The sequence below is a fragment of the Protopterus annectens genome, chromosome 6.part0 (genome assembly GCF_019279795.1).
Source record: "Protopterus annectens isolate FY-2018-M chromosome 6.part0, PAN1.0, whole genome shotgun sequence".
In the NCBI taxonomy this organism is placed as follows: domain Eukaryota; kingdom Metazoa; phylum Chordata; order Ceratodontiformes; family Protopteridae; genus Protopterus; species Protopterus annectens.
Window position 1 is genome coordinate 1,967,967,728 of NC_056737.1, and position 27,163 is coordinate 1,967,994,890.

The 27,163-nt window shown below is 43.5% G+C and overlaps 1 protein-coding gene across 1 annotated transcript in view; it reads left to right on the forward strand.

Annotated features, from left to right (window-relative positions):
• Positions 1-27,163, forward strand: part of CWC22 (CWC22 spliceosome associated protein homolog) — a 2,826,743-nt gene that overhangs the window by 2,279,722 nt on the left and 519,858 nt on the right. The window contains exon 14 of the mRNA XM_044073714.1: positions 6,626-6,686. Coding sequence (XP_043929649.1) covers positions 6,626-6,686 — 61 coding nt within the window. The remainder of the gene's footprint in view (positions 1-6,625; positions 6,687-27,163) is intronic.

Consider the following 27,163-nt stretch of genomic DNA (forward strand, 5'->3'; position numbering starts at 1 on the left):
TTCTCAGGAGTAAATTTTCCAAGTAACTTGCCAGCTGTATTTATTTTTTCCTTCATTCTGCTAAATGCTCATTGGCAAATGATGTAGTCAAATTTCACCAGCTAGAGTAGGTAGGTGCTTTCATTGTTTCCTTCAAGAATGTCTCCATTGCAAACATCTGCAAAATACCCTTTTATTATTGATGGGACACCTCCACAAGCATTATTGTCCTGACCTGAGATCGGGGAGATGTTTTTTGTGTTTCACTGTTGCAGTCATCACATTTGGGTTATCCCTGCCAGGGTAGCCCTCGGCCGTCCCGAATACCAGAGGCTTAGTATTTCTGTGTCGGTTGCTGCCACTTCAGGACTGGCGTCAGGTCGTCAGTAGTATAAAGTAAGGCAGCCGACGCCATTACGTCAGTCTTTCTTGAAGAGGAGCCCGAAGCAGAAGCAGTTCACACCAGTGCTGGTTGGCCGCTACCTGAGTTTCATCTTCCAAATTGAAGCTGAAGTCTTCTAAGGCTAAGTACCCCATTGGGGATCCTTTTTTCTTGCTCTAACCGATGTCAGAAAAAGTTAACAATTGTCTTGCATGTGGAAAGCAAATACCACACCGAGACTTTCATTCTTACTGCGTCACTTGCTTAGGCCCAGACCACGATGTCCCTTGCTGTCACTTTTGTGCTTTGTTCAACGCCAGAACTGTATGTCGTCAGGCCCTTATTATAGCTAGATATTTTCGCTCACAGTCCTCTGATTCTGATATGGCTTTGGTAAGCCATCCGACAGCAGATCTTCTGAAAAAATGTAAGGATAAAGACAGAGACAAACCGCAAACCTACCGACGGCGCTTCCATTAAGCTAGTCATCAGTTCTCTGGTCCTCAGTGAGGCGCTTTCACAGCCCCTTATGCCCGCTTCTGTGGATTCACAGGCCACTACCAAGACCCTTTCGGAGTCCTGTATGCTGCAAAACTCTTCTTCGACTCAAAAACTCGACTAAGGATCCTGTGGTTGTCTCTACCTTTGATGGGTCCGGAGCCGTTGAGCAGGCATCGGCTTCACAAACCAACGACTTCTTTCACATCTACCATTCTTTCGAAAACTACCGAGTTTCTAAGGCCAAGGGTACGAACCATGCCCAAGAAACCGACGACCCAATCTCAAACACCTGCTTCCTTGCCTCAGTCTCCAATGCTTAAAATGGCGGAAGACCTTATAATGCTGATCAGGGGAAGCCAAGCTACCCCTTCCAAAAGAAAAATAGATCTGCCCCCAGTAGTTTTATCTGAACAGGAGTCTGATGAATCTGATACATCTAAATATGAAGACATGCAACCCCTCTCTGCTTATGAGGATTCTGATTCAGAGGAATCCATTCCTTCAGCCTCTCCATCCGAGGACTTTTCCTTTGGGAAAACCCTTCATACTTTAAGGGAGCATTTCCAGTGGGAATGTCAGGACTACCTTCAGTCTAAAAAGAGACTCAGAGAATTCTTAGATCTTCCACAGCACAGACCCCTGACCTTTCCTCCTGTCCTGGATGTTGTGGATGATGTTTTCATGGAATCTAATTTGACTCTTGACACCCTCCCTCCTGCTCCCAGAAAACCTGACAGGCATTACAGAGTCTCTGACTCGCACAAATTTCTTTTCAAAAATCCTACTGCTGACCCTGAGGTTATTTCTCAAGGGCCAAAAGGAATTAAAGCAACTTCTGCTAAGAATCTCACCCCCCTCAAATAGGGATTCCCGAGCACTATTAAGATGGGGTAAAAAAGTATACACCTCTGCTACTCTTGCTGTCAGAGCACTAAATTGTCAGTTCCATATACTAAAATTTGAGCAACATACCATGGAACTTCTCAAACAAAAAATATCCTTTCCTGCTTGTGCAGAGTTACAAGAGTTAATGCATTCTGCAAGTCAAGTAACTAAGCACAACTTACACTGTGGTTATGACGCCCTAGAAGCTTCTTGCAGGGCACCAGTCACTGGTTCTGTCTTTAGAAGGCATGCTTGGCTTACAGAACAGCCCTTTCCAGACCATTTCAGATCTAAATTATTGGATGCACACCCTTGCACAAAGACAACTTATTTGGCACCAAAGCAAAGGTAGTCTTTAAAAAAGATGGAAGAAAAAGCTAAAACTATGCAGACAGTTAGGGATTTCCTACAGGTCCAGCCACCGAAGTTCAGTAGGCATTGCCCCTCCAAGCACTGGTCCTTTCCTGCCCCCTCCAGGTCAGTTCAGCCCAGACCCTGGGGAAGCAGACCCCCCCCCCCCCCAGACAACAACCACAGGGAATGCAGAGATGAAAGCAATGGAGTTCATCCACTTCAAAACCAGGGAGTGCAAAGCCACCCCCTCATGGTAAGAACTCACAGTGACTCTCCACTTCCACCCCCTCCCTCTGCCCACCTGCACTTGCCCCTAGGAGGAAAACTCTCCTTCCACACAAGTACCTGGGCCACCATTACCAATGACCGCTGGGTCCTCAACATAGTGTCCCGGGGATACAGATTTTCTTTCCACACTCTCCCAACCCCAAAAGAGTTCCCAGATTTTCCTCCAAACCAGTGGGCAGAGGAAAAAAAGCAAGTCCTTTCCCTGTGTCTCTGAGGACAATAGAGCACATTCCTGCAGAACAGATAGGCCAAGGTTTCTACTCCAGACTTTTCCTGGTACCCAGAAAAGAGGGCACCTGGCACCCCATCCTTGCTCTATCCATTCTAAACACCTTCCTGGAAATTCAAAATACCCACCCTCCGGCAACTACTACCTATGCTCTTGAAGAATGCTTGGCTAGCCACCCTAGACCTAAAAGAGGCCTACCTCCACATCCCAATCAGGGAATCATGCAGGAAATATCTACGTTTCAGGGCAGGATCTCTGCACTTTCAGTTCTCTGCGCTTCCCTTTGGCTTATCTACTGCTCCCAGAGTTTTCATAAAATATCTGGCTCCTGCCATTTCTTTTTGCAGACAAAGAAATATACAAATTTACCCATACTTAGATGACTGCCTAATTCAGGCAGACAGGAAAAGCTGCTCAAGCACCTGGCCTTTGTAAAGTCCCTACTGACCTCCGTAGGGTACACTATCAATGAAAAGAAATCCAAACTAGTACCCACCCAAAGGATTATATTCCTGGGAGCAAGCCTGGACACAGCATCCAAGATGGCATTCCTTACACCAGAAAAGCAGACTTACCTGACAGCCTACTTCTCTCAACTAGCCACCAGGCCCCAGTTATCCGCAAGAAAAATCCTGCAAGGTCTGGGGTTCATGGCATCTTGCATTCTACTCATTCCATATGCCAGACTGCATACGAGGAAACTTCTGTGGTACCTAAAAAGCCTTTGGTGTCAACACTTGGAAACTCTTGTACCAATGATACCTTGCCTAAGGAAAGATTTTCTTTGGTGGGCAGCAGCATGCTCCCACAACAAGGGACTACCTTTCTCACCACCCCCGGCCGCCCAGACCCTCGCCACAGACGCATCAGACTATTCCTGGGGTGCACACCTGGACGTCAGGTGCATACAGGACCACTGGAACCCACAGCAAATACATCTGCACATCAACCAAAAAGAGATTTTAGCTGTCCAGCGCGCATTGACAGCTTTCAGGCCCCTTCTGTCCCCAGGGGCTGTTATGATCAAAACCGACATCACTGTGATGTGGTATATCAACAAGCATGGAGGGACACACTCCTACCCTCTATGCAGGCTCACCATGACCCTTTGGCACACAGCCTCAGCCATGCAGCTACACCTGTTAGCACAATTCCTGCCAGGCTCTCTAAACTCTCTGGCAGACAACTTAAGCAGAACTCTTCTGGACCCACACAAGTGGCAGCTAGACCAAAGAACCTTCATCGTAATAACTCAAAAATGGGGCACCCCGAAGGTCGTCCTCTTTGCTTCCCACTCCATCCATCAGCTCAACAAGTTCTGCACCAGGAAGCCTCACTGCAGGGCCTGGAAAGTGGATGCCCTATCCTTCCCCATTTCCCCGACTACCTCTCATTACCAGGGTGCTGCACAAAATAAGGGAGGAAAAACCATGGACAATTCTGAGGGCTCCAGACTGGCCTAGCCAGCACTGGTACCCACTGCTGTGCAGCCTGTCCCCACTGCCACGATAGCATCTTCCTCAGACCCCAACCCTCTTGACCCAGAGGGAAGGAGAGTTCATGCATCTCCAATTGCAGACCCTCAGTTTGGCAGCCTGGTTTATTCCCTGACCACTGATCAAGCTGCCAATCTCAGTAAAGAAATTCCAGATGTTATACATGAGGCTAGACGCCCCAGCACTAGAAAGTCTTACGCTGACAAATGGAAAAGATTCTGCACCTGGATTGAAGCTAAGGGAGCCGATACTGCACAGCCCTCCCTGTCTGTCATCCTGGATTACCTAGGTGACCTGCTACACAGTGATCTCTCCTTTTCCTCTATTAAAATTCATGTCTCTGCTATCTCTGCTCATTTCAACACTGAGCACCCTCTTTTCTCACACTCTCTCATCAAATAGTTCCTAAGAGGGGCTAGCAACTTGAGGCCACCCAGAAGAGCACCAGCACCTACCCTAGCTTGGGACCTAAACTTTGTGTTGGAAAAGCTCACCCTGCCCCCCTTTAAACCAGCATCTTCAGCATAGTTAAAGTTTCTCTCCTGGAGTACAGCCTTGCTTTTGGCCATCACTTCAGCCAGAAGAGTATCCGAGCCACAAGCATTCATGGCTGTAGAGCCCTTCATCATCTTCCATGCTGACAGGGTGTCCCTCAGGACTAACCCATCCTTCATTCCCAGAGTGGTGTCCAGTGTGGCTCTCAACCAATCCATTCATTTGACCACCTTTTTCCCTAACCCACAAAACAAAGGGGAAAGGATCCTGCACTCTCTAAATGTGCACAGACAACTCAGATTCTATCTAGACAGGACTAAATCATTCAGAAAGACTGATCAATTGCTAGTCAGCTTTGCTGCAGGAGCAGTGGGCAAAGCCATATCCAAACAAACCATTTCCACATGGATAGCACACTGCATCCATTTCTGTTGCAAGCAACATGGGAAACCTCCCCCTAAGGGAGTCAGGCCTCGCTCTACCAGAGCAGCCTCCACCTCTGCAGCTTTCCTCAGAGTCGCCACCAGGGACATCCTTGAGGCTGCCACATGGACATCTATTCACACCTTCACCAAGCATTACCACCTACCTATCTTCTCCAAATCCAGGGCAGGCTTTGCCACTGCAGTCTTGCAGGGCATCCTAGCCAGCCCCTAGTCTTCTTGATTGCCTCCACCCTTTTCCTCAGCTTTGGGAATCGACTCAAATGTGATGACTGCAACAGTGAAACATGAAGAACATAGTACACTTAGCATAAATGTAGATATTCGAGTTTATTCACTGTTGCAGTCTTGGTTTCCCTCCATCCCCCTTTTCTTCTTCTTCTCTCTCTCTCTCTCCTTACAAGGAACTTTTTGATATTTACTTTTTACTGGTGGGGTTCTTCCACCATATCCTGGCTCCCACTTGGGGGCTCCTGACAGGGCAAGAAAAACTGATGTAATGGCGTCGGCTGCCTTACTTTATACTACTGACGACCTGACGTCAGTCCTGAAGTGACAGCAACCAACGCAGAAATACTAAGCCTCTGGTATTCGGGCCGGCGGAGGGCTACCCTGGCAGGGATAACCCAAATGTGATGACTGCAACAGTGAATACGCTCGAACATCTACATTTATGGTAAGTGTACACAACTGTGCTTTAGACTCTCTTGAGATGGTTCTCCAGGATTCAACCATCTGAGCTCTTTACCCTTGTTATCCTCTAGGGTTTTCATTCTTCTGGTGACTTTTTATGATTAGGCCAAAACTAGGATCCATCATTGAATCATTGAGAGTCACTGATGTTAGCTAAACATTCTTACAGTGTCAGCTGATCTATGACAGTAACCTCCCATTTTTCCTATGATTGGGTATGTCGTCTACCAGCCTGTGCTCTTCAAATTCTTAGATTCATAGGTATTTATTAGGCATGATGTCCAGAAGAGCATTGAGGAACCCAACCTAATTTTGTAATGACTCAGAGAATTGTTTAGAGACTAGACTACAAAGAAGCAGGTCAGTAACTGCTCATAGCCTTAAAAACTTTGTGCTAACTCAAAGATTTCTATATAGTTCCCTCAAAGTAAGCATATTTTTTATACTATTTGTTTGGTAATGGTGCCAATTTAAAGTTTTATTCTTGACTTGTAAGACGGTATGCAATAATGTCATGGGGAGGTGGTGCTTTGGAGTGGCACACATTTAGGTAACTGGCAAGTTATTTCTTGTTGTAGGCAGATATCCTCAAGTGTGGAATTGTACAGGAAAAAGTGTTGAATTGTTAGTGGAGACGATGTACCTAACCTAGATCTCATGAAGGAGTGTCTTAGATTAAGTTGTTATTTTATGTACTTTCAGAAGAAAAGTTTAGAATTGTTACTATTTTTAGATGAATATGCATTTTTACAATTTTTATTTTATGTAGTGTTTACTGTTTGAGGTTGCTGAGACGCTTCTATTTGTTCATTCAAATGTTTTACATTGACGTGCTTCTGCCGTAATACTGTTTTTTCTCCTTATTTTTTTACTTCTGCAGTCTAGACTTCGAAGAATGTGCCCATAAACTGTTAAAAATGGAATTTCCTGAGAGCCAGACTGTAAGTACCTTATAATAGGACCACTTGCCTTGCAATTCACTTCATATCTTGGTCCATTTTACAACATGCTTCTTTCTGCTACAGATTATCTTGTCGGTTTCTGCAACACATAACTCATTCTTTTCTGTCAGTAGAATAAAGAGGGTTAGACTTTACTCGAAGGTTGCCATTACACACATTTTTAAAACTCGTTTGAAGGAGTTGTACCAGTTCTTCCCTTATTAAAAGCCTTCACATTTGAGATTAGGTAGTAGGCACAGAAACTACAAAGATTGTGAAGACCTGAAATAAGAAAGCTCAAACACAATAAACGTGGAACTAAAAATATTTTGACTGATGCCGCTGCAGACTTGGCTTTACAGACTTTGGGGAAAAGCCTCTCAAGTAGTTACAAACCCTGTATTAGAAAAATAGTTTGCTGCATGTGAAACTGATCCACATGAAGTGATGCTTTTATGCTGCCAGATGAGTGTGGTCCTTGGTGTGAATAGTTGGAAGAATGTGGCATAGAAGTAACAGTCCTTTCCTCATTACTTGCGGTGTGACTTGTATGTTTGTTGAGTCTTCAGAATTGTTTTGAATGTTTATTTCTTCATTGCACGGGCAGTAAGAAGACAGCTTAATTTCATATGCCCTCTGCAGTGCATGGAACACTTTGGTGGTTCCATCCACTGTGTGTCTACTTTTATTTATTTGGTTGTTTTTGCTAACTGAGAAAGTCAGATTGAGCAAAAGCCATTTTCAGCAGTGTCCCAAGGAGAACAGTTCCACAAAGATAAATTTGAAAAAGTATACAGCAAGTTACAGTTGAGATTTCTGTACATAGTGCACTAGTAATTTTACAGCCAAGTAAAACAAATGATTACATAAGTAACAAAAATTTAGTTCTTGCTTTTTAACAGATCAGAGTCTGCTTTTTAAAGCACATTAACCATGCACAGTACTCCTGCACTGTAAATTTGGGGGCCTGTAAGTACAAGTAATTCCCAGATGTAACAGCAGATGCAGAAGGAATCACCACAAAAAAGGAACCTCCGTTGTAGCATAAAACGTCTTTATTTGCAAACCAAGAATGAGCGCTTTCGCTTAGAATAACTACGCTTCTTCAGATTTAATTATGAATGAGAAAGACACTTATTTAATAAATAGTTAAACGCTTAAAGTGCTTAAAGGGCTCCTACTATTTAAATACTAGCTGTCCATTACAGCAACAATTTATGCAAACTTACTCAAGACATATGACACAACACATAAGCAAATGAAAAGTAAATAAAATAGTATTTCACTTCCAAGACATAATATTCATAAAACCTCTTAATACCATTTAAAAATAATAAAGTACATCTGTTATCTTATAACCTTAGTCACCCATTGTGACGTATCACGTATAGTTCAATAATGACATCTAAACAGCCTAAAAGATCGAAAAACAAAATATATATATACAGAGACCTGATCAAATATCAAAACTTAAGAGACCATCAATAAGAAAGTGTTCCTTTACAAAAGTAAGTAAATAGAACTAACATATAATTCATTCCGTTCACTAATATTTCTTTAAAACCTTTTACAGGCTTATATTGAATGTATAATAGTATGAACATCAAATATTAACCAATTGTGATATATGTAAATTTTAAATATAGTATTAAATATATTGAATAAATATTAAATATTAAATAAATAAATTAATTAATGCATATGAAAACCTCATTAAAATCTTCCATTGTTTAAACCCCAATAAGATTAAAATGAATTGATAATTACCTAGAACAGTAAGAATTGATAATATTTAAATATTACATAAATACTAAATAAATAAATATATGTAAATTAGGTCATAATTTCCTATTATTCAATACAGGTTTGATGGAAATAAACTGATTAATACCTGGATTAATGTGTGCTTTTAGAGTAAATATCCATTTGAGTTCGATACAAGCCAGATGATTAATGTTATCACCTCCTCTAGAATTTTGAGTAACCAATTGTAAGACTTTAAAGCTAAAACTATGTGTTGTGTGCTCTTGTATATGCTTCGCTAACGCGTTTTGTTCATTTCCTTTTTTAATATCATAACGGTGATTATAAACCATATCTCTTAGTCTCCTCTTAGTTAGACCTACGTAGAATGCATCACAATTCTCACAGGTTGCAAAGTATACAAGATTGGTACTATCACAATTAGAGTAACTAGTTGGCGTAAACATATATAAGCCTTCTGGATGTTTAAAAAGCTGCTTCTTAGAGATGTAAGGGCACATGTGACAATGGCCACAAGGATAGGTTCCAGTTTGAGGAGGTTTAGTAATACTGTGTGGGTTGCTTTTTTCTATACAAAGTAGTTGCTTAAGATTGTTGCAATTCTTGTAACTAAATCTGTGATATTCACCAACAATGGTCTTTGTGAAAGGATCCATAATAAGTATGTTCCAATTTTTACTGATTACCTTCCTAAGAGAAACGATATCACTAGTGTATTTCATAGTGAATGACAACTTCTCTGTAAATTTACCATTCGTAGGTTTATCTGTTAGGAAAACCTGCTTTGCACCACAGTTTACATTATCAGTATCTGTTATTGTGATATCAGTCATCTGTTGTTTACATTTTTTAATTAGTTTATTACTATAACCTCTTTCCCTGAATAGTAATTCTAGTTTCAGATAAAAAAACATCATTATCACAACAAATCCTAGCTATTCTATTAAATTGACTTTTGACAATTCCTGGGAAGGTATGTCTGGGATGCATACTTTCATATTTCAATAAGGTGTTTCTCCAAGTCGGTTTTCTATAAAGAGAGGTATTAATCATTCCATTAGCACTAAACTTCAAAGTTAGGTCCAAAAAATGAACCTGTTCTTGTGAGGTTTCAACAGTGAACCTCAGAAAAGAGCTAGTAATTTCTATATCTTTAATGAATTGAATGCAGTCAGCTTTGTTTCCTTCCCAAATAATAAGGATGTCGTCCACAAATCTTTTATACAATTTAATGTTGCTGTATTGTCTATGTTTAAACAGAAAATTCCGTTCCCATTCATGAACAACAAGATTTGCATAACTATTTGCACAGGTGGTGCCCATGGCCACCCCACATTTTTGTAAATAGTATTTGTCCTTAAACATAAAAAATATTATTATTAAGTACAAGTTCTAATAACTGGTTAATTAAGATTTGTCTATTATTGCTATAATGAGAGCATCTCAACAGAATCTCTCTTATGGCTTGAAGTCCCAGTTCATTCGGAATGCATGTAAACAAATCTTTTACATCCATAGTGACTAATAAATAGTTAGTAATATATTTTTCTAATCTAAATCCCTTCAAAAATTGTATTAATTGATAAGAATCTATAAGGAATATTAGGAACTTCGTTAACAATAGGCCTTAGGAGGTGCTCTACAAATGATGAGATGGTCGAGGTACTCCACCTCTCACTAGAGACAATGGGTCTCATAGGCACTGGCAAAATATCTTTGTGTATCTTAGGTAAACCCTTGATAATAGGAATAGTAGGGAACTCAACAAGAAAATACTCATATGTTTCACAGCTAACTTGACCACACATTAATAAATCATAAAGGTCTTCTTGTATTTTTTTAATAGTGTTTTTAACATAATCACTTGTAACAACTTGATAGGTGCTGTTGTCTGAAAGGAGAGAGGTCATGGTGGCTTCATAATCAATTGTATTAGGCACTACCACGGCCCCACCCTTATCAGCTGGCTTGATGGTAACATCAGCGTTTCGTTTTAACCCAATGAGTGACTTTGTTCATTTTCAGTGATATTAAAATAACTACATCTTTTCCGATTCATAGCAAAAAATTCATAAAAATCTTGCTCACAAAGTTTCATGAAACATTCTATATTATGAGGAATGATCGGCATAAAACTGCTTTTGCATTTAAAAAAATGTTTTAAAACATCAGTTTGCATAACCACTTTATTTTAAAAAACACTTTCAATGCTACATTACGACAAAATAACCTAAGGTCTGTCAAGACATCACTTAATAGACTAGTTTGTGAAGGAATAAAATTAAGACCTTTGTTAAGAAGTGAAATATCAGACTCAGTGAGTACTAAGTCAGACAAATTACATACTAAACTGTTCAATTCCTTTGCTTTCTTGTTGCCCCGTATTTCTCTTCCGATACTTTCCTTTTGCGTGGTCCTCTGCTGTTGGAACGACCTCTCCAACCTGTTTGCTGTTTTACTGGAAAGGGTAAAAAACGGGTAGTGGCAGTAGCTGTATCTTTAGGTTTCGCTCCTGCCGAATTATAAATTTTAGCTGCTTGTTGATTGAGAGGTGGAGTGTCACTGGGAGAATGAGCTCCGTTGAAGCTGTTCAGCAGTGAGGTTGTAGAAAACGCTTCATTATTTGAAACCTTGTTAGAATTGGAAGCTGATGATATAATTGATGGTTCATTGGTTAAACCAGAGGTTGCAAAGTTTTCACTAACTGATGTTTCAGTAGAAACTATGTTAGCAACTGTGGTAGAATTTGTGTGTTCCGTTCTCGGCCAGATAAACACCTGGCCGAGGGCGAAATCATTAGCGTCTCTGATAAGCTTTCTTTGTTTAGTTTTCTTTGTTTAGTGAAGTGATCATGAAGTGATGCTTTTATGCTTTTATGCTGCCAGATGAGTGTGGTCCTTGGTGTGAATAGTTGGAAGAATATGGCATAGAAGTAACAGTCCTTTCCTCATTACTTGCGGTGTGACTTGTATGTTTGTTGAGTCTTCAGAATTGTTTTGAATGTTTATTTCTTCATTGCACAGGCAGTAAGAAGACAGCTTAATTTCATATGCCCTCTGCAGTGCATGGAACACTTTGGTGGTTCCATCCACTGTGTGTCTACTTTTATTTATTTGGTTGTTTTTGCTAACTGAGAAAGTCAGATTGAGCAAAAGCCATTTTCAGCGGTGGCCCAAGGAGAACAGTTCCACAAAGATAAATTTGAAAAAGTATACAGCAAGTTACAGTTGAGATTTCTGTACATAGTGCACTAGTAATTTTACAGCCAAGTAAAACAAATGATTACATAAGTAACAAAAATTTAGTTATTGCTTTTTAACAGATCAGTCTCTGCTTTTTAAAGCACATTAACCATGCACAGTACTCCTGCACTGTAAATTTGGGGGCCTGTAAGTACAAGTAATTCCCAGATGTGTTATTTTCCATATTGAGTGTCTAGTTTGTTGTACTACCCAACCCCTACCCCAACCCTTGGACAGTTCCTTAGCTACATTTTTTTCATTCTGAGCAGTAATGAGATGCTGATTTGCTCCTTTTATAATGTGTGAAGAGGTTGTGCAGCACCCCTCCCCCTACTGCTGCAGCTAGAATTGCCCGACTCTTCAGTTAGAAACTCCTCCTGAAGTTATTGGACTGTTGATGTTCTTTGTGTTTCACTGTTGCAGTCATCACATTTGGGTTATCCCTGCTGGGGTAGCCCTCGGCTGGCCTGAATACCAGAGACTTAGTATTTCTGCGTCGGTTGCTGTCACCTGAAGACTGACGTCAGGTTGTCAGGGGTATAAAGAAAGGCAGCCAATGCCATTACATCAGTCTTTCTTGCCGTGGAGCCTGAATCAGAAGCAGTTTTGCACGAGTGCCGGTCGGCCGCTACCTGAGTTTCGTTCCCGAATTGAAGTTGAAAAGTACCCCATTGGGGATCCTTTTTTCTTGCACTAACCGATGTCAGAAAAAGTTAATAATAGTTGTCTCGCCTGTGGAAAGCAGATACCACACTGGGACTTCCATTCCTACTGCGTCACTTGTCTAGGCCCAGACCACGATGTCCCTCGCTGTCGGTTTTGTGCTTTAACACCAGAACTATTCATCTTCGGGCCCTTATTGTAGACAGATATTTCCATTTGCAGTCCTCGAATTCCGATATGGTTTCTGTAAGCCATCTGGCAGCAGACCTTCTGAAAAAACATAATGATAAAGACAGAGACAGACAGCACATGAATAAACTTTCTGATGACGCTACCGACAAGCTGGTTGCCAGTCCTCTGGAATTCAATGAGGCACTTTCGCAGCCCCTGATGCCTACTTCAGTTAATTCACAGACCTCTACTGAGACCCTTTCAGAGTCCGGTATGCCGCAGAACTCTTCTTCGTCTAAGGATCCTGCAGTCGTTTCTGCCTTGGATTGGTTCGGAGCTGCTGTGCAGGCACCGGCTTCCGAGGAAGTCCTTCGCTACACTGAATGCAGACATAAACCGAAGCCTTCTTTCACGGCTACCATTATTTCTAAACTAGCCGAGTTCCATAGGCCCAGGGGTCGAATCACACCCAAGAAACCGCCTTCCAGCCATTCTTTGGCGCCTGCTCCCTTGCCGTAGTCACAAATGCTTAGAATGGCAGAGGGACCTTATCATGCTGATTAGGGGAAGCCAAGCCACTCCCTCAAAAAGAAAGACATCCGTCTCCAGAAGTTTTGTCTGATCAAGAGTCAGATGAATCTGATGCATCTGATTATGAAGACATGCAGCCCCCCTCTACATATGAGGATTCTGATGCAGAGGAATCTATTCCTTCAACCTCTCCCCCAGAGGATTTTTACTTTGGGGAAACCCTGCATACCTTAAGGGAGCATTTCAAATTGGAGAGTCAAGACTACCCACAGTCTAAAGAGAGACTCAGAGTTCCTGGACCTTTCACAGCACAGGCCCTTAACCATCCCCCCAGTCCTAGATGTGGTAGTGGAAGATTATATCTTCCTTGAATGCAGGTTGACTGCATGCGCCCTCTCTCCTGCTCCCAGAAATCCAGACAGGTACTACAGAGTCCCTGACTCACAAATATCTCTTTAAAAACCCAACAGCTGACCCTGAGGTCATTACTCAAGGCCCAAAAGGGGTTAAAGCTACTTCAGCTAGGAATCCCACCCCCTCAGACAGGGATTCCAGAGCAGTGGACAGATGGGGTAAAAATGTATACACCTCAGCTACTTTTGCTGTCAGGGCACTCAGTTGTCAATTCTGTATGACTAAATATCAACAACATACCTTGGAACTCCTTAAACAAAAACTTACCTCCTTTCCTGCATGGGCAGAATCTAAAGATTTACAGGAATTAATGCACTCTGCTGGTCAAGTAACTAAACACACTTTGCACTGCGGTTTTGACGCCCTAGAAGCTTCTTGCAGGGCAGCAGTCACTGGATCTGTTATTAGAAGACCTGCATGGCTTAAGAACAACCTCTGCCAGACCATGTCAAATCAAAATTGTTGGATGCACCCTTGCACAAAGATAACATATTTGGTACTAAAGCAGAAGAGGTGTTAAAAAAGATGGAAGAAAAAGGAAAATCTATGCAGACTGTTAAAGATTTCTTACAGGTACAGCCCCCTAGGTTTAGCAGGCATTTTCCTTCCAAGCACTGGTCCTTTCCTGCACCTAGTAAACCGGGTCAGCCTAGGCCCCATGTAAACAGACCTCCAAGACAGCAGTCCCATGGGTTGCAAAGAACTAAGCAGTAGACTGCCTCCAGTTCAAAACCAGGGAGTTCTAACAAAAACTCACAATGACTCACCCCCTCCTTACCTCGCCTCTGCCCACCATCACATACCCCTAGGAGGAAAACTCTCCTTTCACTCAAGCACCTGGGCCACCATTACCAAGGACCAATGGGTTCTGAACATTGTCTCTCTGGGGTACAAATTCTCCTTCCACACCCTTCCAACCCCCAAAGGGTTCCCAGATCTATCACCAAATCAGTGGGCAGAGGCTCAAAAGCAAATCCATACCCTGCTCTCCTTGGGAGCAGTAGAACACGTTCCTGCAGAGCAGATAGGCTAAGGCTTCTACTCTAGATATTTTCTGGTACCCAGAAAAGAGGGCACCTGGTGCCCAATCCTCTATCTGTCCATTGTAAACACCTCCCTGGTGATCCCAAAATTCAAAATGCTCACCGTCCAACAGCTGCTAGCCATGCTGTCCAAGGACGCTTAGCTAGTCACCCTGGACTTAAAAGAAGCCTACCTCCGCATTCCCATCAGGGAGTCCTGCAGAAAATATCTTCACTTCAGGGCAGGATCTCAGCACTTTCAGATGTTCATTGTACTATGCTGCTGCAGTCATCACACTTGGGTTATCCTGCCGTCAGGCGGTCCCGCAGTCGGCCTGAATTCCAAAGCCTTGGTCCGGCGTCGGTTGTCGTCGCTTCTTCCCTGATGTCAGTGCGGCAGGGGTATAAAAGAGGCAGCCAACTCCATTTTCTTCAGTCTTTCTTGCCGCGCGGTGCCCGAAGCAGAAGCAGTTCGCAAGTGCCAGTCGGCCAGCTCCTGAGATTTTCGAGCAGAATTTCAGCCGAAGTCTTCTATAAAGCTAAGTAGCCCATTGGGGAAACTTTTCTTGCCTCAGACCGATGTCAGACAAAGTTAATAATTGTATTTCTTGTGGGAAGCAAATACCTCATAAGGATTTTCATTCTTATTGTATTCCTTGCCTAGGCCCAGACCACGACGTTTCTGGTCGTCAGTTTTGCACTAGGTTCAGTAAACGCACTATTAAGCGTTGGGCTGATACCGTCCGACATTATTTTGGCAGAAAATTCAACTACGTTATGTCAGAACCTCCGACAACTGCTATGTTTAAAAAACGCAAGGACAAAGGCCGGCAGCCTAGACCTAGACTAGATTCCGAGGTCTCGGTTAGGCCTGCCGCCGGATCTTCGGTATTCATTGAGGCGTCTACGCAGCCCCTGACTACCGCAGATTTAGAAAATACAACTATCTCTCAGTCAGAATCTACTGGGACACTGGAGCTGGTTCCTCCTCAACTCGCGGACGCCAGCCCTGGCGGCGATCTGGAGACTATGGATAGGCCTTCGGTTTCAGAAGGCGTCTTTAAACCGACGACTCTCTCCGTTAAGTCATAAGCTAAGCTTCCTAAGGTTAAGAAACCGGGTCCACAGACTCCCACACAGGCCCCTATGCCTAAAAAACAGATGCTTAAAATGGCGGAGGACCTGATTACCCTTATCAGAGGTTCCCAGCCCCCTCCTGACAAAAGGCCTAGACTGGAGGAAGATTTACCTCCTTCTGACCAGGAATCCATTTCCTCAGCAGACTCTGAGGAACAGGATTACCCCTTCCCTCTCTATGAAGACTCCGATGCTGAGGAGTCTATTCCCTCTTTTCCCCCCCTGAAGACTTCTCTTTTGGGGAAACCCTGCACACCATGAGAGAACATTTCCACTGGGAAGGACAAGATTACTCTGACTCCAAGAAAAGACTCCGTGAGTTTCTTCTTCTGCCTCAGCATAGACCCCTAGCCATTCCTCCTGTTTTAGACATTCTGGATGATGTCTACACTGAATCCAGTCTAAATCCAGATTCCTTACCTCCAGCACCACCTAAACCAGACAGATACTATAGAGTCCCTGACTCTCACAAGTTTTTGTATAAAAGCCCTGCTGCAGACCCAGAAACCATTTCCCACGGTCCCAAAGGGGTTAAGGCCTCTACTGCTAAGAATCCACTACCTGCGGAAAGAGATTCCAGGGCATTAGAAAGATGGGGGAAAAAAGTGTATACCTCTGCCACTTTGGCCACGAGGGCATTAAACTGCCAATTCCACATGATTAAACACCAGCAGTACTTGCTTACTCAGTTAAAACAGAAAATGATCCCTCAAACAGATCAACTATATTTCAAAGGGATGCAAGATTTGTTGCATGCAGCAGAACAAGTGGGAAAACATACCTTGCAGTGTGGTTTTGATTCTTTGGAGGCCTCATGTAGAGCAGCAGTCACAGGGTCTGTAATACGTAGACATGCTTGGCTAAAAGAGCAGACCTTACCAGAACATGTCAAGGCAAAGTTACTGGATGCTCCACTGCAATAGGATGCGTTATTTGGTGTCAAAGCAGAGGAAGTTTTAAAAAAGATGGAAGAAAAGGCAAAATCAATGCAAACAGTTAAAGATTTCTTACAGGTACAACCTCCTCGCTTCAGCAGAAACTGGCCATCAAAAAAATGGTCCTTTCCTGCTTCAGACAGACCCCAAAGGGGCAGGTACAGATGCCCTAGGGGCAGAGGCCAGGCACAAGGTACCTTCAGGCCTAGACAATGGCAAACAACAACTCACAGAGGGGGAGACGACAGATCTCAACCCTTCAGAAAACAAACTCAATGACTTTCCTCTTTGCCTGCCAAGCAAAATTGCCCAGGCAGCACCTCTAGGAGGAAAACTGTGTCTTTTCCCACAAAATTGGCACATCATAACAAAGGACAAATGGGTTCTGGACACTATTACCTGAGGCTACAGATTTCATTTTCACACTTTACCACGGATGAGAGGCATGCCAAATTTGCCAACAAACTAATGGACAGTGGCACAACAGCAAATTTTAGCTCTCATGAACATGAAAGCAATTCTAAAGGTACCTGCAAAAGAGCAAGGTCAAGGTTTTTACTCAAGACTATTTCTAGTACCAAGAAAGGACAAAGCCTGGAGACCCATCTTAGACCTTTCAATTCTAAACACGTACCTGGACATTCCCAAATTCAAAATGCTCACACTACAGCAGCTTCTTCCCATGTTGGGCAAGGAGTCTTGGCTGGTAACGTTGGACCTCCAAGAGGCATACCTGCATGTCCCTATCAGACAAGATTGCAGAAGATACTTCAGATTTTTGGCAGGCACAACGCATTATTAGTTCTCTGCATTGCCCTTTGGCTTATCTACTACACCCAGAGTATTCACAAAATGCCTGGCATCAGTAATTGCATACTGCAGACAGCGAGGAATACAAATTTATCCATATCTGTACAACTGCCTGATCCAAGCGGACAGCAAAGACATCCTACTACAGCATCTGGCATTTGTAACAAAGTTGCTAAGTTGCCTAGGCTACACAGTAAACAAAAAGAAGTCAAAACTAATACCCTCACAAGAAATAATTTTCCTGGGTGCCAGCTTGAATACAACGGCCCAGATGGCTTACCTCATGCTAGACAAGCAAAAACAACTAGTTCCGTACTTCAAAAAGATGGCAACTTCTACCCAGCTCACTGCAAGGAAATTCCTGCAGGCATTGGGGTACATGGCATCCTGCATTCAACTAATTGCATATGCAAGGCTGCATATGAGAAAACTACAATGGTACCTAAAAAGTGTGTGGTCCCAACACAGACACAGCCTCGAAGCAAGTATAACTTTCATTCCCTGCCTTCAAAAAGAGTTTCTATGGTGGGCTCAAGCATGCCAAGCAAACAAGGGCCTTCCTTTTGTCTCACCTCCAGCAAACCAAACCTTGACAACAGATTCATCAGACTACGCCTGGGGTGCACACATGGCAGGACAATCCATACAGGGCAAATGGTCTGCAAACCAAAGGCAACTACACATCAATCAAAAGGAGATGCTAGCTGTAAAAAATGCACTAACAACGTTCAAGGACCTCTTGCATCCAGGACAACTTCTAATAAGGACGGACAACACCACAGTTATGTGGTACATAAACAAACAAGGAGGAACGCACTCCTACCCACTATGCAGACAGGCAATGGACTTGTGGAACATGGCATTAACTTACCAAGTACAGCTGCAAGCACAATTCCTGCCAGGAAAGGAAAACATTTTGGCAGACAAATTAAGCAGAAATTTGACAGACCCTCACGAGTGGAGACTACACCCACAAGTATTCTCAATGATAACTCAAAGGTGGGGACCACCAGACATAGATCTGTTTGCCTCAACCAACAATTGCCAGCTACAAAAATTTTCCACAAGGACTTACCATCCCCTGGCCTGGAAAGTGGATGCCCTATCATTCAGTTGGACAGCATTGTCAGTCTACTCCTTCCCACCTCTGCCTCTACTGACCCAGGTATTACTGAAAGCTAGATCAGAGAGACCACAGATGATCCTCATTGCTCCGGACTGGCCATGTCAACACTGGTACCCACTACAGCGAAACTTGACTCGCAGCCCTCCATGGATCTTACCTCAATTCCCTCTGCTGTTGACCCAACAAAACTCTCAGATCCTTCACAGTCAACTAAGGACCTTAAATCTAGCTGCATGGAAAATACCTTAAATTATCAAACAACACTTCTCTGAAAGTACGTCCAGAATGTCATTTTGGAGGCAAGGAGGCCCAGCACCAGAAAAACTTACTCAGACAAATGGAAAAGATTTTGTGCATGGAGCCAGGCCAGAAGCCTAAATCCTGCCATCCCAAATATTCCGCACATACTCCAATATCTAACTGAGATGCTACACAAAGGCGTTTCCTTCTCATCCATAAAGATCCATGCTTCAGCCATTTCTGCTCAATATGATACGGTTCCTCCCATTTTCTCTCATCCTTTGCTAAGGCAGTTTCTCAGAGGGGCAAAAAATATAAGACCCCCCAGAAAACCACCAACTCCAACTTGGGATCTAAATTTTGTTCTGGAAAAGTTAACACTTCCTCCTTTCGAACCGGCCTTTTCAGCAGAGCTTCAGTACTTGTCATGGAAGACAGCCCTGCTGCTGGCTATCACCTCAGCATGCAGAGTCTCAGAACTGCAGGCACTTATGGCAGTGGAACCTTTCATCATTTTTCATCAGGACAGAATATCTTTACGCACCCAACCCTTCCTTCATGCCAAAGGTAGTATCCAGTGTGGCTCTCAATCAGACCATACACTTGCCCACCTTTTATCCAAATCCACAGAATAAAGGAGAAAGACTCCTTCACTCTTTGGACATTCACAGACAGTTATGTTACTATTTGGACAAGACAAAGGCCTTCAGAAAATCTGACCAACTCCTTGTATCCTATGCACCAGGCTCAGAAGGAAAGGCTATTTCAAAATAGACCATCTCCAAATGGATAGCACATTGCATCCGCTTTTGCTGCTCACACCACGGGAAAGCAGTGCCTGCTAGTATTAGGTCTCACTCTACCAGGGCTACAGCAACCTCAGCAGCCTTCCTCCGAGGAGTTCCAACAAAGGACATTCTGGAGGCAGCTACCTGGAGTTCAGTGCACACCTTCACCAAGCATTACCACCTTCCTCTATACTCAAAAACCAGAGCTGAGTTTGCCACTGCAGTTCTGCAGGGCATCTTAGCTGCACCTAACCCAGTTTAGCTCCTACCACCCAACCATCGCTTTGGGACTCTACCCAAGTGTGATGACTGCAGCAGCATAGCACAATGAACATAGTACAGTTTTGTACCTACCATAAATGTAGATGTTAGAGTGGTTATGCTGCTGCAGTCCAGGTTACCCTCCCTCCATCCCCTCTACCTAACAAGGCTTTTCTTATACCTCCATGTACTTCAGCCTTTGAGATGCATGTCTATATGGTGTATTTGCTTACAACCAGTACCATTGTTTTGCACTAAGGTATGTTTTGCAAGCTTCTTATTTTGCCTTCTTAGTTTGGGGCACCTGACATCTGGGGCAAGAAAAACTGAAGAAAATGGCGTTGGCTGCCTCTTTTATACCCCTGCCGCACTGACGTCAGGGAAGAAGCGACGACAACCGACGCCGGACCAAGGCTTTGGAATTCAGGCCGACTGCAGGACCGCCTGACGGCAGGATAACCCATGTGTGATGGCTGCAGCAGTATAACCATCTGAACATCTACATTTATGGTAGGTACAAAACTGTACTTTCTCTGCACTTCCCTTTGGCTTATGTACTGCTCCCAGAGTTTTCACAAAATGCCTGGCTCCGGCCATTGCTTTTTGCTGACAAGGAAATATTCAAATTTATTCCTACTTAGACGACTGCCTTATTCAGGCAGACCGCCAGGAAAAGCTGCTCAACGACCTGGCTTTTGTAAAGGACCTACTAACCTCCGTAGGGTACACAGTCAATGAAAAGAAATCCAAACAGGTACCCACCAAAAGGATAACCTTCCTGGGAGCAAGTCTGGACACAGCATCCCAGATGGCATTCCTAACACCAGAGAAAGTTTCATATCAGCTTACTTCTCTCAACTGGCCACCAGGCCCCAGCTTTCTGCAAGGGAAATCCTGCAAGCCCTGGGTTTCATGGCATCTTGCATACTCCTTGTTCCATATGCCAGACTGCATATGAAGAAACTTCAGTGGTACCTAAAGAGCCTTTGGTGTCAACACTCTCAAGATCTGGAAACTCTTTTACCTATTATTCCTTGCCTGAGGGAAGAATTTATTTGGTGGGCAACAGCCTGCTCCCACAACAAGGGACTGCCCTTCTCCCCACACCCCACCGCCCAGACCCTCACCACAGACGAATAAGACTATGCTTGGGGTGCACACCTGGATGCCAAGTGCATACAGGTCCAGTGGAACCCCCAACAACTCCCCCTACACATCAGTCTAAAAGAGATGAGGGCTGTGCAGCAGGCCTTGATAGCTTTCAAACCCCTTCTCTCTCCAGGGGTTCTCCTGATCAAAACAGGCAACACCACAGTGATGTGGTACATCAACAAGCAGGGAGGGACTCACTCCTACCCGCTGTGCAGGCTGGCCATGACCCTTTTTTTCACAGCCTCTTCCATGCATCTACACCTGTTAGCACAATACCTGCCAGGCTCTCTCAACTCCCTGGCAGACCAGTTAAGCAGAAAACTCTTGGACCCCCACGAGTGGCAGCTCAACAGAGACACATTCTTACTAATAACACAGAAGTGAGGAACCCCGGAGGTCGACCTCTTTGCCTCCCACACCAACCATCAGCTCAACAAATTCTGCACCAGGGAGCATCACTGCATGGCATGGAAAGTAGATGCCCTGTCCTTCCCCTGGGTAAACCTTTCAAGTCTATGCCTTTCCTCCCCTACCTCTCATTACCAAGGTGTACTGATCAAAATAAGGGAGGAAAAACCAAGGACCATTCTCATAGCTCCAGACTGGCCCAGACAGCACTGGTACCCCTTGCTGCCCAGCCTGTCCCCACTGCCCCTATGGAATCTTCCTCAGGTTCCCAGCCTCCTAACCCAGAGGGCAGGGGAATTCATGCACCCCCAATTGCAGACTCTCAACTTGGCAGCTTGGCTTATAAAATAACCCTTGACCAATCTGCCCTCCTCAGTAAACAGTTTCTGTATGTTATCCGAGAGGCCAGACGCCCTAGCATCAAAAAGTCTTATGCAGACAAATGCAAAAGGTTCTGCACCTGGATCCAGGCTAAGGGAGCCAGTACAGCACAGCCCTCCATCCCTCTTATCCTGGACTACTTACCTGACCTACTACACAGTGGTCTCTCTTTCCCTTCTATAAAAATTCATGCCTCTGCTATTTTCCCCCCATTTTTCCCACTGAGCAGCCTCTTTTTTCACACCTTCTGATTAAGCAGTTCCTCAGAAGGGCTAACAACTTGCACCCCCCCCCCTGAAGGGCACCAACCCCGGCTTGGGACCTTAACTTTGTCTTTGAAAAACTCACCCTGCCTCCATATGAACCAGCTTTTTCTGCAGAGCTAAAACTTCTTTCCCGGAAGACAGCCTTCCTCCTGGCCATCACTTCAGCCAGAAGAGTCTCTGAGCTGCAAGTACTCATGGCAGTGGAACCCTTAATCATCTTCCATGCAGACAGGGTATCCCTCAGAACTAATCCATCCTTCATGCCCAAGGTAGTATCCAGTGTGGCTCTCAAACAATCCATCCATTTGCCTACCTTCTTTCTTAACCCTCAAAACAAGGAGGAAATGATTCTGCACACTCTAGATGTGCACAGACAGCTCAGATACTATCTGCACAGGACTAAACCCTTCAGAAATTCTGATCAACTGCTGGTTAGCTTTGCTTCAGGGGCAGAGGGCAAAGCCATCTCCAAGCAAACCATTTCCAAATGGATAGCACACTGCATCCATTTCTGCTACAAGCGGTATGGCAAGCCTCCACCCAAGGGGGTTAAGACCCACTCCACCAGAGCAGCCTCCACCTCTGCAGCATTCCTCAGAGGGGTCTCCACCAGTGACATCCTGGAGGCTGCCACCTGGACATCTGTTCACACCTTTACCAAACATTACCACCTGCCTCACTTTTCTAAATCCAGGGCAGGTTTTGCCTCTGCAGTCTTGCAGGGCATGCTAGCCAGCCCCTAGCTTCCTTGACTGCCTCCACCCATTTCCTCAGCTTTGGGAATCTACCCAAATGTGATGACTGCAACAGTGAAACACGAAGAACATTGTACAGTTGTGTACATTTAACATAAATGTAGATGTTCGAGTGTCTTCAGTGTTGCAGTCCTGGTTTCCCTCCCTGCTTCCCCCTTTTTCTTTTTGTTACCTTTCTTCCTTGTTTTTCTCCTTTCCTTAAAAGGGACACATTGGTATTTTTTTCCACTGATGGGGTTCTGCCACCAGAGCCTGGCCTCCTACTTTGGGGGCTCCTGACCAGTTAGGGCGCAAGAAAAACTGCTGTAATGGCGTCCACTGCCTTCCTTTATACCCCTGATGACCTGACATCAGCAAACCTTTCAACCATACCGAATTCCTCGTTTTTTCCTGTTTTGAGGGCAAAATAATGGGGTGCCACGAATTCACGAGTGGCCCCTTTAATTCCCGATTTTTTTTTTTTTTTTTGCATTACTGCTTTAAATTTTAGGCTGACATCACCACGCATCACCAGCTTGCAGGGTGTGCGTGATGATATCAGCTATTGCTCGTTCTCTGTCAGAGATTTAGTTTGAACCTTTTTGGAGGGAATGTCTAGACTTTAAGTTTACGCTCAGCTTCCAGGAGTTAAGGAGAGAACTGTGTAAAAGTCCGTTCAAATTCCTCCTCTAGGGTCCAAGTCTCTTGTGTGTATGATAATTTGGTAGGACACTTGCTCCATTCAAAAAGTGTATTAAGTCCACGCGAACAACTATGCAAAGTCTGGTATGTATTTTATGAATGATTATTTATCCTGCTGCCTGTGTGTGATAGTTTGCGGAAACTTATTTAAATCATTCCGCTGTGCAAGGTGTCTGTTTTGGGCTGCTCGTTCCTTCTGTTTGAACAAACTAAAACTGTGCAAGGTGAACTGTGTATTAAACTTAATTTCACCTGCTGCAAGATGAAGTGTGCATTTTTTTAATTTATGCTGTTGTCCATTCTGGGTCGCTCGCTCACTCTGTTGGATTGAACTGTGCAAGGTGAACTGCATATTTATTTAATTTAATTTCTCCTGCTGCAAGCCAGTGCAAGGTGAATTGTGTATTTATTTAATTTATCCTGCTGCAAGGTGTCCGTTCTGGGCCGCTCGCTCACTCTGTTTGATTGAACTCTGTTTATTTAACTTAATTTCTCTTGCTGCAAGGCGAACTGTGTACTTATTTAATTTATCTTGATTCCTGCTGCAAGTTGTCCATTCTGTGCCGCTCACTCACTCCTTTTGAACAAACTGACAAGTTCTGTGATGTTTGAACAAACTGTGGCTCCATTTAGGTGTCAGAACAAACTCAAACTGTATATTTAATTTTGTGTGCATTATATATTTGCTGTGCTGCAATGCTCCTTATGATAGAACAAACTCAAACTATGCATGTATTTATTTGTGTGCGTTTGAACCTGTCCGGTGTGTATATTTTATATTTGATATTTGCTGTTTTGCTATGCTTCATATGAACAAACTGTGGCTATTTAATTCTTTTGTCTGTTCCTCTTAAAATTTGTTGTTTTCTGGCAAATCAATAACTGAATTCACTAACTAATGATGACAATTTCTTACATTTAAAATGCACTCTTAAGTGTACTGTATTATATAAGGAATATAATTTAATAGTCAGGAAGGTGTATCAAAGAAAAGAACACGTTTCTTGTTTTGTGTGCAAGGGGCCAATGATTTGAAAATAGCCCAAAGTTAATCTTTATCCACCATTGGCCAGTTGCATTTTCTTTGGATGTGGTGTGGGTTTCAATGCTGTTTCAATGAATGTGAGTTTCAAGGGCAGAGAAGTATTAATGCCAAGTCTATTTTCATTGTGAGACGGTATTGCAGATGTCTGTTAGTGTTTGTGCATTGTGCTGTAAAATGTAAAAATAAAATCATTAAAAATCAATAAAACTAATCATTGTAGAAGTAAAGCAGTATGCATGCACACATTAGTGTTTATGGTAAATGGAGAGAAATAGCCAGGAAATGGGACATTGGAATGGCTGCAGGGGGACTCTGGTGCCATATTTTGGTTGTATGTTCTTCAGTTTGCGTTTGAAAGTTGGTATCCCGCAATTCCAGTGAAGTGGGTGGGGTTACATAATTGTGTATGCAAATGAGATGTTAATCAGTGTACAGATTTGTACCTATTTTTCATGGGCCTTGTCCAGATTTTTGATGTTTCCAGGTTGAGAGGTATGGACGTCAGTCTAAGCGACAGCAACCAACGTAGAAATACTAAGTCTCTGGTATTCAGGCCGACCGAGAGCTACCCCAGCAGGGATAACCCAAATGTGATAACTGCAACAGTGAAGACACTGGAACATCTACATTTATGGTAAGTGTACACAACTGTACTTTCTGTCTGAGTTATAGGGAAATAATTTTCCATCAAGGTTTTTTCAGATTAAAATGATTTTTCCTGAGTTGTAGGTGAGTATCCTAGATGTTCATCATTACATCACTTTTGCAATCACCTAAGCTGTTTGCATTATATGCTGCCAAAGATGGGACATCCAGACAGTGTTTCAAAGCTTTACGGCACCTTCCATATCCCTAACTGCTGATGGGCATGAGTAGAGCCTCATAAGGTCAGTGGTTTGGGTGCCAATAGTTCAGAACTTTCTTGACATTGGAAGTACACCCTTTTTGGAGGCTTCAAATGATCAGTGGTCAGCTAACACTTCTTCATTACTGGGCAAATAATTTCCCTTTTAGGATAAACGCTTCACAAATCTTTACTTTTAAAGAAAAACAATAATACATATATTTATTGGCAAAACTGTTTATTTAGCTAGGTCATGTGTTTTAATGAACTAACACAAGACACTTCTGTCAGAAGACTGTTTTTTCATTAGGTTTGATGTCCTGACTGCAATCACTGTTGCAGTGTTCTAAAGAGATGGGTTTTCATTGTGGATGTCCAGCTAGGGTGTAGGGTGCAAGGTAGCTTAACCACCTCTGAATCGTATGTTTGACCTCAGCTTTCAAGGGTAGGTGGTGTTAACAAGGCAGACATAGGAGCATAGATCCTTGGACTATCTCGCAGGTCTCACACCCATCTGACTGATCATCTTGTGGCCACTTGTACTGTAGTTTCTTCAGTAAAACAGATAATTGCCCCAGGTGAATCTCCGCCTGGGGCTTCCCTTCAAACCACAAACACCCAGGTCAAGAGAATGTACACAGACTTCTCAGACAAGGCCTGGGGGACCTAGACAGTTATCCACAGAGTGCAGGGCAAGTGGCAACCCAAACAGAAGAAAGAGCACATCAGCCTGAATGAGGCCCTCATCCAAGCACTTCAGATTTTCTCATGTACCTGGAGTCCAGGCCCTCTTTAAATACTCACAGACAACCCCACTATCGTGGTACATCAACAAGCAGAGAGAGACCAGACCATACCAATTATGCAGACTAGCTCAGATTGCTTGGAACCTAGCCATGCAGAGCCACATGTCCTTACTTGCTGTGTACATATCATCCCAGGACAACCTTCTAGCAGACTCACTAAGCAGGTCCATCAAGAACCCTCACAAATGGACCTTAAACAGGCAGGTCTTTTCGGACATTCTGCACAGGTATGGAACACCTCCGATAAATTTATTTGCCTCAGAGAGTAACAGGCAGCTTCCCCTGTTTTGCATGAGGTCATCTTGCCCCTCAGCCTGAAAAATAGATACATTCTCCTTTCAATGGACAGGGAGGTTTCTTTTAAGCTCTCCCTCCACTCCCATTCTGAAAGTATTTTAAAGGGTCCACAAAGAAAAAAATGAGAAAACTACTGGTAACTCCCTTTTGGCTAAAGAAGCATTGGTTCCCCTTCTCTTTCATCTAGCCAAGGCAATCACCAGAAACTACTACACAAGGATCAGAGCAGAGGTGATCACTGCTTCATCTAAACCTGTCATCCCTAAAGTTAAGTATGTGAATAATAGGGTTCTGATCCCTTTCAGGCACCAGTTTTCAGAGGACGTACTGAAGTTCCCCAGGAAGCACTTGCAAATCCTACATAGCCAAATGGAAAAGATTATCCTTCTGGTGTCATAAAAGCAATCAGGACTGCATGAAATCAAAGGTTCCTCTTGCTCTGCAGTACTTGTGTGAAATCATGAATACATGTCTGGCGTACTCCTCAATCCAAGCCCACCGCAGCCATCTCTGCCTGTCTGCCCCTGAGTCTCCCTGTCAAGTCCAGGCTTGAGGCCAAATAATTCCTAAAGGGGGTGCTGCAGCTTAGATCCTCAAGAAAGCTTGTGCCCCCTCCTTCAGACCTCAGCTTTGTACTGGAAAAACTCACTCTGCCACCATTTGAACCAGCAGTTTTAGCAAATCTCATTTATGCTCCTGGAAAATTAGATTGCTACTAGCCCTCACTTCTGTTAGTAG